A 17,940-nucleotide genomic window follows, 5' to 3' on the forward strand; every position below is an offset into this window, starting at 1 on the left:
CTCCCTGGGAAGAGAAGGGTGTGTGGAAACAGGGAGGGCAGTAAACAGTTGCTTCTCTCACAGAGTCACTCTCTTTATCAAGAGCAACGGTCCAGACATGGCCAGTCATGGGTGGTCCTTCTGCACAGGACCTGCCATCTCTTTGAAGACAGGATAGTCACAGACCTAACTATAGAAGTAGCTCTGCAGAAAAGACTAGAATAGCAGGTTGGAACCAGATCACAGAGGGCTTTGAATGCTGAGGGATTTAGAATTTATTCTAGAAACTGTGGAGCATGATTGAAGTTTCAGAGCAGGGGAGTTATAATAAACCCAGAGATGGAGAGCAGACACCCAGGACTCCAAGATGACGTCATCTGTACCAGTGAAGGAAAAGAAGCTCATGGAGGTGAAACTAGGAGAGCTGCCAGGCTGCATACTGATGCGGGATTTCACCCCTAAGGGCATTGCTGGAACATCTCAAAGAGTTTACTACCGGTATTACAACAAGTATATCAATGTGAAGAAAGGGGGCTTTGCTGGGATTTCTATGGTGCTGGCTGCTTACGTGCTTTTCAACTACTGTCGTCCTTACAAGGAGCTCAAACATGAACGGCTACGCAAGTACCACTGAAGAGGGCCCAGTGTGGAAGCACATTTGGCATTCCTGATCATGACTTTTGCCTGGCATCCTTGAATCCTTCCATTGCCTAATTCACAATTAATATCCAATAAGAGTTGACTGATAAAAACAAACAAAACAAACAAACAAACAAACAAACAAAAACCCAGTGGTGAAACTGGGATGCTGGCTCAGTGCTGCAACTAGAGAAAGAGAGGGATAGATAAGGGTAGACTGGGAACCAACTGGGCAAGTGGCCAGTTTAGGTTGAAATGAGCAGGATAGAAGAAGACAGTCCACCGACAGAGGATGGACCAGGACACAGAGCACAAATAAAACAGGTCACTCAACATTCCCATGATCCTCACTCATAGGACCAGAGAAGGCATTGCGGAGGCTGGCCAGGGTTCTAGAGACTTCCCAGGGAGAGGCACTGCTGCACCATGAGGGAAAACTTCTATCTTCTAGACCAGCTCAGCTGTGCTTTTTTTTTTTCTTTTTCAGTCTCAACAATATCTTAGGCCTGAATAAAGTTCTACTGGGGGTTCTAGTGAGGCGTTCCTCTTCCTTCCCAGGTTCCAAAGGCTGAGGAGGGGTTTATAATGGAAGCAGTGAAAAGGCTATGTTCTTCAGCTTCCACTGACGTTGGTCTGAATCTCAGCTTTGCACCTCATTAGTTGCCTGGGACCTTGGGCACACTCTAACCCATCTGTAAAGCAGGAATCAATAGCAGGTATCTCATTTGGTGGCTGCGAGGCTTAACTTAGTTAATACAGTAAATATATGTAATATATGTTGGCCACGTAATGGGTTCCCAGCTCCTGTTGGCGTCCTTTTGTCTTTCTCTTCTTACAGCACAGAGTTTGTCTCTGTGGATCCTGTTTCCCTCTTAGCCAGAGGCAGACCCATGATGGGAGGGGTGTCATCAGAACAGTAGCATCTTCCCTTATGAAGTCGGTTCAGCCACACCTCATATTACTTGGCACTGGCTCCTGGAAAAACCATGTAGTAAATTATCATTTTATGTATTTATTTATTTTAAAGATCTTCTTTATTTATTCATGAGAGACACACAGGCAGAGGCGGAGACACAGGCAGAGGGAGAAGCAGGCTCCTTGTGGGGAGCCAGATGCGGGACTTGATCCCAAGATCCCCAGGATCATGACCTGAGCCAAAGGCAGATGCTCAACAACTGAGCCACCCAGTCATCCCTAAATTATCATTCTAAGGCAGTGAAGTAGTTGGATACCCCCAGGTATAGTCCTGCTTGTAGTCCTTTGTTAAGTGAGATAAGTCATCATTTAATTTTTTTATGTACGTTGATTCCACCAAGGTTAATTCATGTATAGGTGGGGTGTACCTATAAACTCGTTCAGCTGCTCAGCCACTATTCAGACAGCACTCAGAGTAAAGGCCCCATGACCTCATCACAGAGTCTGTTTGTCTCTCCTCAGTTACTCACTGTGCCCTGGGCCCTAGCTGGACTTGAAAATTCAGGATGCATATAACCAGTTATCTCTGGGTGGAACTCCCTGTCCAAAAGGGAACACAGCTATCCCCTTACCCTTACCCTGGCCCAAATGAGAGAACTGGGGAAGTAGGCCCCCACTCAATTCCACAGGGAGCCAGGGTCTCCTTTTCCAGGTCCTTCTGTTGGGCTTTGGGGTTCCTGAATTGACAAAGGCTCAGTCTCTGTACTTGGAACTTCACAGACTTCATGAACCCTTTCTTGTGCTTGATCTCATGGGATAAGTATCATTCCTGGCCCTGGTCACTGGGTTACCAGATGTACAGGTAAAAAGGTGCTCCTTAAAGGGAAGTACTGTAATTCCCTAAGGGAAGGGCCAGGACAAACAGATCTGGGAAAATGTGCTAGGACAGCCTCAGGGAGGGAGCCTGCCTGGCAGGGCTTCACTGCTGCTTTGCAGAAGCGAGAAGAGTCATGGGCCTTGGGGTCTGTGTTTGCACAAGGACTGGCCTTCCGTGGAAGGGAGGACACTGTTGGGAGGGGGTGATAGACTGAGACTTCTATTCCTAAGTAACCACATAGTACCAAATCTACAGAATGGCAGCAATTTGCTCCTAGGAGCTTTATCTAAAGTCCCAAACATACAACCTTAGTTTGTGGAGTGTGACTATTACCTGCCACTAGATGGCCCCCCATGTACGCATCAGCCTTTATCACGTAGGGACCTTGGAGTAGATTTTCTGGTGTTTTTCTTCTTTTTTTTTTCTAAACGTGTACACACACATACACACACACAATCTTTACTTTCATCATCTTTGAAGCTGATAACCGATTCATTAGTTTTCCTTTTAACATTCAAATGATAGAACTTACATTCTCTGGAAAGTTGGTTTAACATAAAAATCTATGGGTGTTTTTTTTAAATGCTCTGGGCCATAAACTGTGTGACTAAGATGTTGGATTTGAATCTATTCTATTAAATAGTATGTTTTGGTTCGTCTAAAGTAATACATACAGTGTATAACAAAATAGTCTTTAAGTTCAATTTAAAAAAAAAAAAAAGCATTGGAAGAGAAAGCAAAAACAAACATTAAACCATGCGTACTTACTCCCTGGCAGAAAGTGTTCTGAGATCTTTTAAATATTAGCTTATATTATTTCATAGCTTGGAAATAGCTCTTCTGTTCACATCATTATAACCATCCGATAGACAAGGGAACAGACACTATGAAAAGTGAGGAGCTTACTCCGTGTTTCAACCAGTAATTGCCAGGCCCATCAACCTCCTGTCCTGGCTCATTTGCGCTATGTCCTTCTGCCTCCCACTGGTCTAAAACAATCAGGAGGGACTTAGCAGAAATCCAGTTGTGGCATGAAAGACGTCAGGATTCTGATTTCTCTTTTTTCCCTTCCTCTCAATTTTCTTATTGAAAACATAGAAAACAATCTCTAATTGCTGTGAAAGGACTTTGTGTATTACACAAACCTCTGCTGCTGTTATGGGTGTATTTGGGGTTTGGTGGGGATGTAGAACTCTCGTATGCGCCCAGGAGGTGGGTGGTCCTTCACTCATTCCACAAAAAGTATTTATTTTGAGGTCTCCCACACCCAGGTGCCCGTGCTATTTCAACAACAAACTTGGTCCTCCTTGAACTGTTAGACTTGAGCATTACAATGTGGTTTCCCTGTGCTTTAGCCTCCCTTAGCCTCGGGATTCAGGAATAAGAGACAATGGTAGGAGAACTGCAGAGGTGGGACCCCAGCGGAATAGGAACATGGCCAGCGCCACTTCTGCATGAGCCAAACCACCAGCAAGAGGCAGATGGGTTTCTTAAATCATTATTTTGGAACACAATGTTTTGTTTCCGTATCCAAGAATTTCCACTTCAAATGGCCAGTCAGATCATCTCTCTGACAGAAGGCTTCAGCTACAAGCCTCTGGATAAATTGTAAAGGGCCTTCTTCTTCTTTGGGCCTGAGGCAAGCCACTTTCGTGTTGCATCTAAGAGTTTCTCCAATTTGGCTTAAGTAATGCTGTCCGAGACCCAGGCTTTGATCCCTATACATGAATCATTTAATATCTGGAGGGGGTCATTGGCAGGCTCTTGGTGTAAGGAAAATTCTGTTTTCCTCCTGGATTGGAAAACCCAGCAATAGACATCACTCTTATTCAACTTCATTTTTTTAAGATTTTTAAAATTTATTTATTCATGAGAGACACAGAGAGAGAGAGGGGCAGAGACACAGGCAGAGGGAGAAGCAGGCTCCACTCAGGGAGCCCGATGGGGGACTCAGTCCCCAGACCAGGACTACGCCCTGAGCCAAAGGCAGATGCTCAACCGCTGAGCCACCCAGGCGTCCCTCATTCGACTTCTTAATACACTAACTGTTGTAAAACAGAAGGAGGGCTGATGAGTCTACAGGGATGAAGTTCATCTGAGAGAATATTTGTTATCTTATTTTTAGTTCCTCAAGTTTTTCTCACAAAACCCCATAATAAATGTGGGGTGCCTGACTTTGTTTACTTCTGTAGGGCCTCCTTGGGACATTGGCCCACACAGCAGCCTTAAACCAGGTTTCTTAGAGCTCATGGGCTCGTGATGCACCGAGACCCTTCCATCCCTACCTGCACAGCTTCTAGGGCAGCAGGGGGCATGCATGAACCAGAGATGGGAGATGTAGCTGTTTCTGCCTCAGAACCTTCTGTGCCCTTCGTAAGAGGGCCCCAGAAGCCTTCTTGATGGCATTTTGGACAGAATGTCTGTATTGTAAGAAAGGAAAATGATGGGGGGGACGGGGGGGAGAGCACCAGAGGGACTCCTGTCAATGTGCCAAGGGAAACCAGTAGCGCAGAACCACTTTGTACCTGCAAGCCACGCAGGATGCTCAAGGAGGAGTGTTCAGTGTTGACTCAGCCTCTCTGCCATAAGGAAGAGGGGAAGTCTCAGCATCATTTGCCCAGACCCCTGAGGATCTGATAATGTTACTCTGAGCCCTTTCCTGCTGCAGCCATGTGGGGGCAGTGATGCAGCTAACCAGGCTGGTTTCCCTTGTAGGAACTCATGGCTTTGAGACCATTTCAATCCTTGGAACTTCTTAAATTGGGGCCTCTGGGTTCAAATTCATTTCCTGGACAACACAGAACCACAGACCATCAAAGGGAACAGAAATGGCTGGCTTTGGCTGTATTTCCTCCCTCTCTCCAAGAAGAGGAGCCCTCTGATACCTCTAATAGTTTTGCAGTCTCAGTGAAGTGGCTGAGAGAGAGGTGGGCCGGAAGGTAAAGGCCCGAGTCTCACTAACTCATGCAGACTCTAGCCACTGGATTACCACAGTCTACTTTGGGGCGTAGCTTCACAATTTAGTGTGCTCTTTGGTTTCAGCCCAGCCTGTGGGGTCATGACAGTGCCAAAAGATTGATTTAGAAAGACCTTGATGTCATTGGAATAAACATCAATAAACGGAGCCCCTTTTTGCTCCCCACGGTAGATCTCCCCATCTCTTACCTGGACAACTCCTAATTGGCCTTCATGCTTTCATTCTGCACCTCTTCTACACACCGACATCCATTCTCATACAGCTGCCACAGTGAACTTTCCAGAACATAGCTGATGAAGGCACTCCCATAAAACGGACAAATAGACAAGAAGCTTAAGTGGCTTCCTATTGCCTTCAGGATCAAATCTCAACCCCAGAGGTAGCATTCAAGTGCCATCTCACCCTGGACTGACCCTCTCGGTCACCCTTTTCCCATCATGAGCACACTTGGAGTCGTCCTGTCTGACAGAGGTCTTCACTCACTTGCTTGAACTCTCCTGGCACATCGAGCTCCTTTGTCCATGCTATTGCCTTAGCCTGGAATGCCTTCTAAACACCTCTCTGCCTTGAGACTTTTTCTCATCCCTCAAGGTCCCACTGAAATGTTCCAAACCCCTGAAATCCTGCCCTCCCCAGTCCCTCAGCAGTCAGGCTCTCTTCTTTGCATTTCCACACTCTTGTGCCTTCAGTTTGAGCTCTGCTGAGCACTGCTTTGTAATTGTTCATACATGTGCCTCCCCATCAGATGATGAGTTTTTTAAATGTAGAGACTAGGCAACTGTCACTGCATCTAACACAACACGTGCTTGATAAGCAATGAATGAACGATCCAGAATATTTCATACCTCCCTTCGAAGGCCAAAGAGACCCAAACGCTGTGCTTTCTGCTCTAGCCAGCAACCACCCCTGTTTTGATTTCAGACCCTTTTCTCCTGGCCAGGTGCCTGATCTCAGAGTCTCATACAACTCAACCCATAGCCATGACTGTGGCCCTTGGCTCCTGAGAGGAAGGGGCAGGGTTCAGTGGCTGTGTGTCTGAGAACATGCTGGAGAACAATGGCAGGAAGTGTGCAAGTGGGAAACAATCATTGGGCTCAGCCCATATGGAGGAGCTTCCTGATTGGCTTGATTTGTTCTGAGCAGGAACTCTTAGAATAACTTTGGAATTATCCCAGTGGGATGACAAATTTCTCCACCGAGGAGGAGCTGTCACCTGGTAATATCAAGCATGGAAAACATGGTTCCAAAAAAAAAAAAAAAAAAAGTAAGAGGAAGGTCCCTGTAGGAAGACCATTTGGATTTGCCAAGTGTCTGAGCCCCTGCCACAGTGCCCTGGGCTAACCTCCTTTTGAGACGCCACTTTAGGCACAATTCAACTGTCACCTATATCTTCCAGATGATGGCATTCTCTCCTCTAAGGCTCAAAGGCCAGAGGTGCTTTCTGTTCTTTGCTGGTCTGTCAGGAAGCTCATGGAAACTCAGACTGCAGGTGGCTGTAGGCAGGAATGCTCCCTTTTAGAATCACATTCCTGTGGTAGACATTGATTGAGCATTGGCTGTGTACAAAGCACTCTTGTAGGCACTTGTGGGGGCCATAGACATACACAGTCATACGTAGTCATACAGAAAGGGCATGGTGATACCTTTTCTACTCTCATGGAGCAGTAGTTTCCAAATCATGTTCTGTTCTGTGGAAAGGCCCAGTTGAGGCAAGGAGGGGGTAGGAGAAGCAGGAGGGGCTCCCAGCTCCCAGTCCAGTCAGGCCTCAACCAAGGCAGATCTCTTTGATCAAGATACTAGAAAAGAAAATTCTACACCCGAAAAGGGAAATATGAAAACCTTTGGACTAGGAACAGTTTCATTTGCTCTTGGAAGGAGGCAGCCCAGGGCAGCCTAATATCCAAGGCTCCAGTAACAGGCAGACCTAAGTTGGGGTCACAGCTCTGCCTCTTACTAGTGATGGGCCACAAGTTTCTGAACCTCCCGTACATCATCAGTCAAGTGTGGATTTATAGTAATAGCTACTACACAGATTGCAGAGAATTGAATGAAGCTTATAAACAACTTAGCACATTGCCTAGCTCATGCTAAATACCCAATAAATAGCTATTTTTACCACTACTACTGTTGGGACATTAAATAATTGTTTCTGAGGAATGACTCATTAAGATGCTGACTCAAGGATCTTGAAAGCTCCATCAGTCTCCTCAGAGTAATCTCCAATACAGACAATAGGCAAAAATGTGTTGATTATCCCCAGTCTGGGCATTTATAAAAGCTGTGGCTGATGCCATGTGGATACATACATGTACACACACACACACACACACACACACACACTCAGGGGCTAATGGCGAACTCTAACTCAGCAAGAAAACTATCACAGAGCGCTGGATTTAGACACAAACAATGAGTAAACAGGGATCTGGATGGGAGGAATGTGCCACATAAACAATTTTCACAATCAGATATGAAAGCCCAGATGCTTCCTGCACGAAGGGCAAACCCAAAGAGAATCACAGGGTGAAACAAAGTCGATGCTCAGACTCTCCATCATTCAGGCCCAATTCCTGCAAAGCTGTGTGTCTTCTACCTATAGTTTTACATAGGTGAGCCCCAGAGTAAATAAGAAGAGTACATTACACGTGCACATGAGGGCACACATGCACACACACGCATGTGCACACACACACACACACAAACGCACCCCTGGGGTGAAGTGAAATTATGTATTTGACATATTTGGGGAAGTGAGTGAAAAGCCTAGAAAACACGATAGTGCATTTTCTTATCTAGAGAAAGCAAATAAGACAAGGTGCTTCTCAATCAGTTCTTTTTACTAAGTCTAGCCATTAATTTGAATTTGTTCTTTTGAGAATCATTTTTGGCAGAAGGCATTGCACCAAAGGGTCTGCCTTGAGGCTGCTGCCAGTTGAGAAACAGTTTACACATCCACTGAAATGTGTATTTCCTCAACCAGCATTTCTTGAGAACTTTCCCTGAGCCATGTTCCTTGCTAGATATAAATGAGCTAGATGCTAGAAGCCATGCTCACAGAAAGCTAAAGAAGAGGTGATCGGGGATCCCTGGGTGGCTCAGCGGTTTGGCGCCTGCCTTTGTCCCAGGGAGTGATCCTGGAGTCCCGGAATCGAGTCCCACGTCGGGCTCCCGACATGGAGCCTGCTTCTCCCTCTGCCTGTGTCTCTGCCTCTCTCTCTCTCTCTCTATGTCTATCATAAATAAAAATAAAAATAAATCTTTAAAGAAAAAGAAGAGGTGATCATTATCCTCAAGGGGTTTGCAAAAGGAAGTTGGGAAAGGAACCTCAAATCTATAAATAAGTGATTAAAATACAGTAGGAGAAAATTGGTGATAGAAATATGTCCACAGGATAAGGCAGCAAAGAGGAAGGACACCTTCAGTGGGAAAGGTATCAGGGAAGGCTTCCAGAAAGAGATGATACCCAAGCAGATGCTTAATGAGCAGTAATTACCCAGAGGAAGGAAAAGAGGGAGAACAAGTGCCATTCGGGCAGATGGTGGTAGGAGCAAAGGCACTGAGGCAAGGAAGAGCACCCTGTGTGCAGGGATCTTCTAGAAAGTCATGTTCCTGGAGATACATGGGAGGCCGGGAATATGTAGGCTAAGGAACTTATAGCAGGGAGCCTGCGAGGGGCTGCCAGCAGGGGAATGCAAGTGTGGTGTGTCCACACACATTCTGGATTTGAGGGTGATAGGGCAGGGTAGATGCAAAGAGATTGATGGGAAGGTTGCTGTAAGCATTTAGGGGAAAGGAGGGTGCTCTCACAGGGCTGAGGAGGAGGAGATGAGAGATTTGTGGAACAAAGTGGCAGGATTTAGTGGCTCATATACATGCGTGGTGTTAGCAGAGAGGGGCAAGTCAGAGGCCAGGATAACATCCAGGTTTCTATCTTAAGTAGAATGGACTGGTGGTGGTACCAGGAATGGAGGTAAAGAATGCCAGAGGGAGCAGCAGCTTTTTGGAGAGAGAGGAGTTGGTCCTGCATATGTTGGGTTGGGGTAGCTGTGGACTATCCACATGGAGACACAGGACATGCAACCGTATACTAGAGACTGGGGTCTAGGAGAGAGGCTCGAGGGTGTTGCTGAGGTAGATGTCAGCACGTCGTGGGAATTAAATCGTGAGACTTGACGTGATTAGCCAAGGATAAAATGTGTAGCGAGGACAGTGAGCCCAATGAACATTTAATAAAGGAGGGTAGAAGAGGAACCCATATGGGGAATCTGGTGCTATGGCCTCTGAAGGGGAAGAGGAGTGGTCCACCGTGTTTTAAAAAATGGAGAAGTCAATAGATTCACCCTGAAGAGTATCCATTAGACTCAGCATTTAGGATGTCAGGGACCTGAACGAGACCAGATGCAACAGAGTGACATGGGCAGAAGGGGAAGTAAGTTGGAGGGTGGCTGGGATATGAGGATGTTGAAGCAGCCAGAGGGGAGCGCTGCTGGGGGAGTCTGGGAGAGAGACTCAGTAGTAACTCAAACAGGATGCAGGGTTGTAAGAAGTTCACCTATTTTTAATGTGAGAGAATTTATTTCTGCTTAGGGACTAGAGGAAAAGGAGGCATCTGGGGAGAGGTGGAAGCTCTCGGGGGAGGGGATAATTGATGGAGTGCCATCCCAGAGGAATGTGCGGGGTCAGGTGCACAAGTAGAGTCACTGGCTTTGAGCAGGAGAGTCTCTGAGTCAGAGTCGGGAGGTGAGAAGGCTGGATGAGACTTTTTGTCTTCCTACAAAAAGGGACATTTCTTGGGCAGGAAAGGGTTTACTGCCACTGAGAAGTGTGTTGCTTTGAAAAGAGATTCATCTCAGCTGTCATGTAATCAAAACTCTTTATGTCTGATGAAACAGGCTCAAACAAGAATCACACCCAAGAAATCAACGCTCAGCACAAGGTTGGAAATGATTTCCTGTAGCAGAAATCAACTTGCACAAATTCTTTTTTGTTGTTGTTTTTTTTTTTTTTTTGCTTGCACAGATTCTGATGGTGTGAGCCACGTGATTCCAGATGGAATCAACACACAAGAGAAGGAGAGATAGGCTGGCCTCTGTGGGTGAAGGAAAACTTAGGGAGGGAGAAATTTGCATTTATACATATATTTTTAAAGATTTTATGTATCTATTCATGAGAGACACAGGCTGAGGGAGAAGCAGGCTCACTTCGGGGAACCCGATGTGGGACTCGATCCCAGGACTCCGGGATCACACCCTGAACCAAGGGCACCACTGAACCACTCAGGCGTCCCAAAGTTGCATTCATATTTATTTGCAATTAGATTTGGTTTAGTTGCACCAATATCAGTAATGAAAAGTGTTCATAGGTCCCAGCTGTATACTTAGATTAAGATATAATTAGTCAGGGGATCCCTGGGTGGCTCAGTGGTTTAGCGCCTGCCTTTGGCCCAGGGCGTGATCCTGGAGTTCCGGGGTTGAGTCCTGCATCGGGATCCCTGCAGGGAGCCTGCTTCTCCCTCTGCCTGTGTCTCTGCCTCTCTCTCTCTGTGTCTCTCATGAATAAATAAATAATTCTTTTATAAAAGATATAATAGGTCAATCTAATATTAATTTGTTTTCTCAATGAGTATACAAATTAGTATATTTGGAGAAGGGAAGTAGCAAAACCAGGTGGGATAGGGTGACCTTTTAACATTCATATCAGGTGGTGTATACCGAGTACCTAACAGGGCTAGAAACGCTACGGAGAGGAGTGAACACATCTGGTTGAAGTGACTTAAGGAAAACATTACTAAAAAGATAGGATTTGGGTTGGGTTTTGACTGTTAGTGTGTGTTAGATGGGGTTGAGAGTAGGGAGTCATCCTTGGCTTTTTCACAGGGCAGCGTACTCTCTGTTCTTGGAACACAGGGGAGGGCAGAAGGCCGGGGAGGGGTTCGAGCAAAGCAGAGAGGGTGTGAACTTCCAGCCTAAGAAGCTTGGGTCCGGGAAGGAGGTGATGAAGAGCCACCAGGAGCTTTTTTTTCAAGGATAAGGGAAAGGATATGGGACCATTCTCCTCTCTGCCATAAAACTGTCTTAGTGATGACATGGAAAAAAAAAAAATGAAATGGGCTTGAGTTTCCACTGACACCTTGCAGTCAAGGAAGGTCCTGTTCTGTTCTAAGGAGAGGTGGAAATCCTTTGTTTATTTAAGGGCTGTTAACCTTTTTTCACAGTAACATACCAAACGATCTGGGGTGATTCCAGATATGCTCATCTAAGTAAGAGGAAGCTGTTTCCTTACAAATTGAGTCACAAATGAAAAATATTTGGGGAGTGCCATAGAAACAAATGCAGTGTCTTCCTGAAATATGGAAAAGGAATTTTGTAGCTTCTAGTTGTGTGAAAACAAACAGTGTTCTTCCCAATGCTCTACCTAGGATATAGAAGCAGGGAGGGATTGAGGGATTGAGAGGGACAGGGTAGAGAGAGAAGGGGAGGGTGAGGGAAGAGAGAGAGAGAGAGAGAGGCTAAATTTTATAAGGATGGAGGAGGGGTCAGATGATCAGGCCTCAGGCGGAACTAAGGACCCTGGAAGCAGGAACTAACGGGCCACTCCAGAATTGCTGTGGGTGTGACTCACCCTTGATGAGTCTCCATTCTGGGGTCATTCCTCTCAAGATGCAGTCTGGGCAAGAGTTCAGGCAACCTTACTTATATTTCTATTCTGTGGCTAGGGAAGTGGGGCCCTCTCATCAGTGAGTGGTTTCACCAAATCCACAAGGAACTCCAGAGGAATTGTGGAGGAGTTGGATATTGTTCCCAAAGGGAAAGTGGTGGGGATCCAGGGCAGGCACAATTCACAGCTGCTGGCCCCCTTAGCCTCTCACTACACTCACTTCTGAACTCACCACACTCACTTCTGAACTGGATGTGGATGTGTCTTTTGCTCCCACCGTGTAACTGCAACTGCATTGTCATTAACTAGCGCCATATTGTTGTTGTTGTTTTTTTAAAGATTTTATCTATTTATTCATGAGAGACACAGAGAGAGAGGCAGAGACATAGGCAGAGGGAGAAGCAGGCTCCCTGCGGGGAGCCCAATGTGGGACTCATCCCAGGACCCCAGGATCACACCCTGAGCCAAAGGCAGACACTCAACTGCTGAGCCACCCAGGCGCCACATCAGCACCATACTGTTAAGTCTTATGTGTCCAGGCGACTAGCTCAGCTGGAAGGGTGTCTCAAGTGTACACACACAGCACTGACTTGCCTCTTTCTCCTGTTAATTCAGCTGCCAAAGGCTCTGGGACTCAGACTGACACAAACATCACAGTCCTAGCACACCAAAGAGATGCTAAGACATGGGTGATTAGCATTGAGCAAAAAACGCAGGAACTTCCTGCTGAGACTTTGGATGGGGCAGAGATTTGAGGTAGGGGGTTGGTCAAGCACAGCTTCAGCCAAGTCCCATTTACAAGAGTTGGTTGGCAATCATGAATTCCAAACTTTGTGATTACTGCTGAGTCATTAATGAGGCTCTGGGCTGTGATTGCCTCTGGCCCCACATCCTCAGCACACTTAGAAGAGCATTTCATTCAAATTCAACCATATGTGCTAAGTGTCGTGTAATAAGTAGGATTACCTGTGGATGCAGGTGAAGAGACCCACAAAAACAGTGACTTAAACAAGATGTTTACTTCTCCCTCCAGTAAAAATCCACAGGTAGGTGTCCAGAGCTGTCTGGAGGCCAGTGAATTCCTCAGAGACCCAGGGCTTCTTTCAGTTGATCCCTTTCCTATCCTCAGAATTCAAGATGGTAGTTAGAGCTCCACCTGCGCACATGTGTACTTCAGGCCAAATGATGAAGAACGAGGTAAAGAAGGTTCTAGAATCTGTTCTACAGGGCTTTCGCTTACACCTCTTTGGCCAGACTGTGCTGTACACGGCTACAAACGAGGCTGAAGAATGTGGTCATTATACTGTGTGGCCACGTGCCTAGCTGGACGTTAGGGATCACATTGCTGTGCGAGAAAGGAGGATGGAAACCGGTAAACAACTCACAGTCTCGATTACATGTTTCCTTGTGCTGGGTATACAAAGATGTGGGCAGCTCTCCTCCCCTCTGAACACAAACATTCTTCTTGAGGTTCTTGTTTTGGCGGGTTGGCCAGACAGGAGCCCCACTTGACTGCTCAGCCAGTTCCAGAGAAGAGACCAGGTCTAAATTCAGCAGCTCGGCCATCTGCCAGCATCTCCTGTGATTCTGAGAGAACTTACTGAGACTCAGACGCATGGCACCCGAGCACCCATGTTTGGCCTTTCACGGTGTGTGTGTGCGACCCTAGCTCCGGTTTCTCAGTGGAGAGGAAAATTGTAGAGGTTCACTCCTCCACACTGGCTCAAGCTTGTTCAGAAATACACTTGTGATCATTACTGCTCTTCTTGCCTCAGTTGACTCAGTGCTCGGTTCCTCCGTGGGGAAGCCCAGAAGTCCCCCTTCTTCTTCCTACCTTACTGGTCTACTCTCCCCACAACCACCCTCCTCACTCCTGGGCCCCAATTCAAATCATCACTGCCCGCCCCCCCCCACTGGGTGGCAAGTTCCATTTGCCTTGGTCCTTCCATTTCTCAGAATGGAGCCCCTACGAGTCATGGTGTTTGCTGAACTTGACGTCTACACTTCCAAATGAGAGAGCTCAGACAGAGAAAGCTACAGGGAAATGGATGTCGCCTAAATCTAACCAATCTGATCCAAAGGTCAGCACTGCTGGAAGAGGGAATGGGCTGCCTTTAGAGGTGGTGAGCTCTCCGTGCATGGAGGATTTCAGACCGAGGTAGGATGACTGTTGAGGAGAGTACAACTCAGGGGCTTCATGTTTCTGAGAAGCAATTAGATTAGCTTCCACTCCTAGCCCTGACCTTCTGTGGGCATGAAAAATACATTATGTTGCATTATGCATTCTTCAGGAAATGAGGGCATAAAAGGGAAGTGGTCATAGGGAGGTAGTCAGTCGAAAGCAGTGGCAAAGAAGGCCAGTTCTCCAGCCAGACCACCGGGGTCCAGATCCTGGCCCCATGTTATCTTTTTTGACCCTGGGCAAGTCAGTGACCTTTCTGTACCTCATTTCCTTCATCTGCAGAGTGGAATTAAGGAATTCCTATTTCTTAGGCTATCGGGAAGCCTAAGTATCGTAATGCTTGCAAAACACTTGGAAAGAGTGTCTGGCACACGGTAAGCAGTCAAAACCCCTAATCCTTACCATTGTTGTTGAATATAAGCAAAATATACATAACAAAAACAATATTGGAATTACTGGTATTCTAATTATTACCACCCCAGTGATGGAGAAAGAAAAACAAAGCACGCCTCGGTTTACAGGCAAAGCCCTCTCGAAGCAGTCCGACTCCTGGAGACCCAGTTCGTATTAGTCTGTAGTCTGTTAGATTCAACCGAGAGGCGCCTGCACAAAGGAGACATTTATTGGCTCCTTAAGTAAGAGGGTTCAAGGCGAAGCAGAGGGTCATGGGAAACAGCAGCTAGAGAACCAATGGCCCAGGCTCCCTCTCAGGCAGCCTCTGCAGTTTGTTTGAGCCTTGCTTTCTCCCACTGCAGAGGACGGAAGGTAGGTTCTCTGCAGAGCCCCTCAGGCCAGGTGTTTATCTCTGGGCCAGACAAGGCACAGCAAAACACAAGCAGGGAGTGAGCCACAGGGATGAGGGATAGCAATGCTGGGGACCTCTCTGGGGCCATCGTGCTGAGCCGTGTCCACTGGAGAGTAGAGCTTGCCATACCCGAAAAGGCCACACAAGGCCACATGCCCCTGGGTGAGAGCAAGGACATGCGATATTCCGGGCCATGGCCTGTGCTGCCTTGGCCTGGCTCGTTTTCTCCTCTTTTCTACCTGGTGAATGCATCATTCAAGGCCCAGCTCACATATCACCTTCTCAGTTAGGTTTTTCTCACCACCTGTGAGAGGTCAGCTGTGACCTCAGCGGGGGCTTAAAGTCATACAAATCTGGAGCTGACAGTCCAGATGCTTTGTGAGTTGTATTGTAAAGTATGTGTTTACCAGGCTGGTTTGGTCACTTGGCCAAGAGCTCTCAGGAGTGGACACTGTGCTGACTTTGCACTCTGGCCCCAATGGGTCAGCGCAGTGCCTGATAGAATGAAGGCGTGTGCGGAAAGGTGGATGGATGAATGCATAAATGGATTTTGAAATGATAGTGATCGATAGGCTTTGCAGAGCCATGGGTCGTTCATATTTTCCTGCGAGGGAGGTCCATTGGGGTTAGGTAGATTTTTCTAGACCATCTGGCCATGATGGCAACTATATTGCCAGGAAATTAAGCCAGCACAGCTGCAGGGTGTCACCTCTGCTTACCGCCTATTACAGTTTGCTTTTTGCTCGGAAGAAACCGAGCAAGCCGGTCAGGGGCTGTTGTGTGCACCTGTCCCAGCCTAAAAGAGCCTCGATTAACCTTGCGTATAAATTACACTTCCTGCCCATTCTTTATTTTTAGCTCTGCAATGTCTGCTTGGCGCCTCCAGGGAAGACTGCATTAGATTTCAGTCATGAAACTACAAAACAGTGACATCTCCAGCCTGGCCGAGATGACTCTTATTAACCCCATAAAAGTCCCCATTTCTAGGGACGCTCCCCAGCCCCAGGACTTAGGTTTTCCACAGAACCATAGTGGCCTGGGGGCCGTTCAGCACCCTAAGACCTGGCCCCAGCCCATGTGTGCATTTGTAGAGAAATCTGCTCCGATCTGACCTACCTCGACTTACATAAACTGTCACTTTCCTGCATTCATCCCCTTTGAGTGAAACTCATTTGTTGTTATTGCAAAAAGTTTAGTTTTGTTGCCCTCTCTCTCTCTCTCTTTCTCCCATGTCTCAGTTACACAGTATCATGACCCAAATCTTTAGTGCTTGAACTATATAGCTGAGAGCCCTGAAACCCATAGGGCCAGGGGCAGGCTGTGGAGATAGTTGGCCAGCCAATGGGCATCAGTCCACAGAGAGTTCTTAACCACTGGGGCTGCCTCACTGGGAGACATGAACTACTTAGAGTCAGCCTCCACCCCCCCCCCCTTTATCAGTCAGCCGTTCTTAACTTGGTTTTGTTTATCATAGAATCTCCTGCAGTGCCTAGCTCTGAGTCCAGCCTCACAAGCCCCATAAATGTTGGTTGAGTTGAATGTAAATCGACAGTTGGAGTGTGCCTATTTAACCCTTTAGGGACACAGGAGAAGCTGGCTCCTTTCCCATGCCAAGCCTGTGAAATGCTGCTTTCTCAGCACTAGGTTGGGGTGGGGGGGATTATTTTAAAAGCCATTTATTGGTTTTATTCTGGTTAGACAAAGAATACATGAATTTTTTAGATTTTATTTATTTATTCACGAGAAACACCGAGAGAGGCAGACATAGGCAGAGACAGAAGCAGGCTCCCTGTGGGGAGCCTGATGTGGGACTCGATCTCAGGATCCTGGAATCACGCCCTGAGCCGAAGGTAGATGCTCAACCACTGTGCCACCCAGGTGCCTGTGAATTTCTTTTTTTTTATTTTTATTTTTATTTTTTATTTTTTATTTTTATTTTTATTATTTTTTTGAATTTCTTAAAAATCGGGAAAATACTGAAAATTATGAAGAACAAAATTAAAATTACCCAACATCCATTACACAGAGGCAACTACCACTGATGTTTTCCTATCTTCTCAATCTTAGTCCTCATGAGGGAGGGCCCTGTATCCCTCCAGATTTTTCTGAGGATTAGGGAAGGGGGGCAGGGGTAGACTGTACTTTTTCTAATCCTATAGCTTCAGGCATTATTGGGATACACACATACACACATATTACAAATTTATATGTATTGAGATATGTTTTATTAGGGTATATGTGTATATTCCCATGTATTTATCATGTAATACATATGTATATAATATATATCCATATGATATATAAATATTTGAGCTGAATGAATTGGCTATTGCCATAATAGAACTATGTGATTACTCTCAAACTCAGTGGTTTGAAACGATTGTCACTTATTATTGCTCACACTTCCACGACTCTGCTGGGTATTTGCTGATCTAGGCTGGGCTCCGCTAAGCAACTCTAATTTCATGTATAGGTCCCACTGGGCAAGGCTTATGACTTTGGGTTGGGCTCTAGTCTACTCCCCATGTGTTTTTTTCTGGGGCCAAGGCTGAAGGGATAGCCATTGAACAGAGAAGCTCTTCTCTTGGTGCTGCCAAGGCACGCAAGAACAGACCCAACTGGGCAAGCACATTCCAAGCCTCTCCTGTGTTGTGTCTGCTAACATCTTGTTGGCTAAAGCAGGTGACATGGCTGAGCCCATAGTCCAGGGGCAGGGGAGTACCCACCATGAGACCACAGCAAATCATGTGGCCAAGACCAACATCAATGGGTCGCATGAAGGTGAAGAGGGGAAGGAGGGAATATGTTTGAGAGTAACAGACCCACATCCTCCATGTTTGCTGAGCAACTCTGTCCTCTGAGATTCATTCTTCTCAGAACCCACCTGGCAAGTACTCTCACCCAATCTT

At 46.5% G+C, this 17,940-nt stretch overlaps 2 protein-coding genes across 10 annotated transcripts in view; both read left to right on the forward strand.

Annotated features, from left to right (window-relative positions):
- Nucleotides 1–17,940, forward strand: part of PALM2AKAP2 (PALM2 and AKAP2 fusion) — a 460,195-nt gene that overhangs the window by 231,999 nt on the left and 210,256 nt on the right. The window lies entirely within an intron of this gene.
- Nucleotides 115–933, forward strand: LOC112650083 (ATP synthase subunit f, mitochondrial-like). The gene has a single exon (XM_035697252.2). It carries the CDS (start codon nucleotides 347–349, stop codon nucleotides 611–613), a length of 267 nt encoding a protein of 88 aa, XP_035553145.1. The 5' UTR covers nucleotides 115–346; the 3' UTR covers nucleotides 614–933.

Source organism: Canis lupus, chromosome 11, assembly GCF_003254725.2.
Source record: "Canis lupus dingo isolate Sandy chromosome 11, ASM325472v2, whole genome shotgun sequence".
In the NCBI taxonomy this organism is placed as follows: Eukaryota; Metazoa; Chordata; class Mammalia; order Carnivora; family Canidae; genus Canis; species Canis lupus.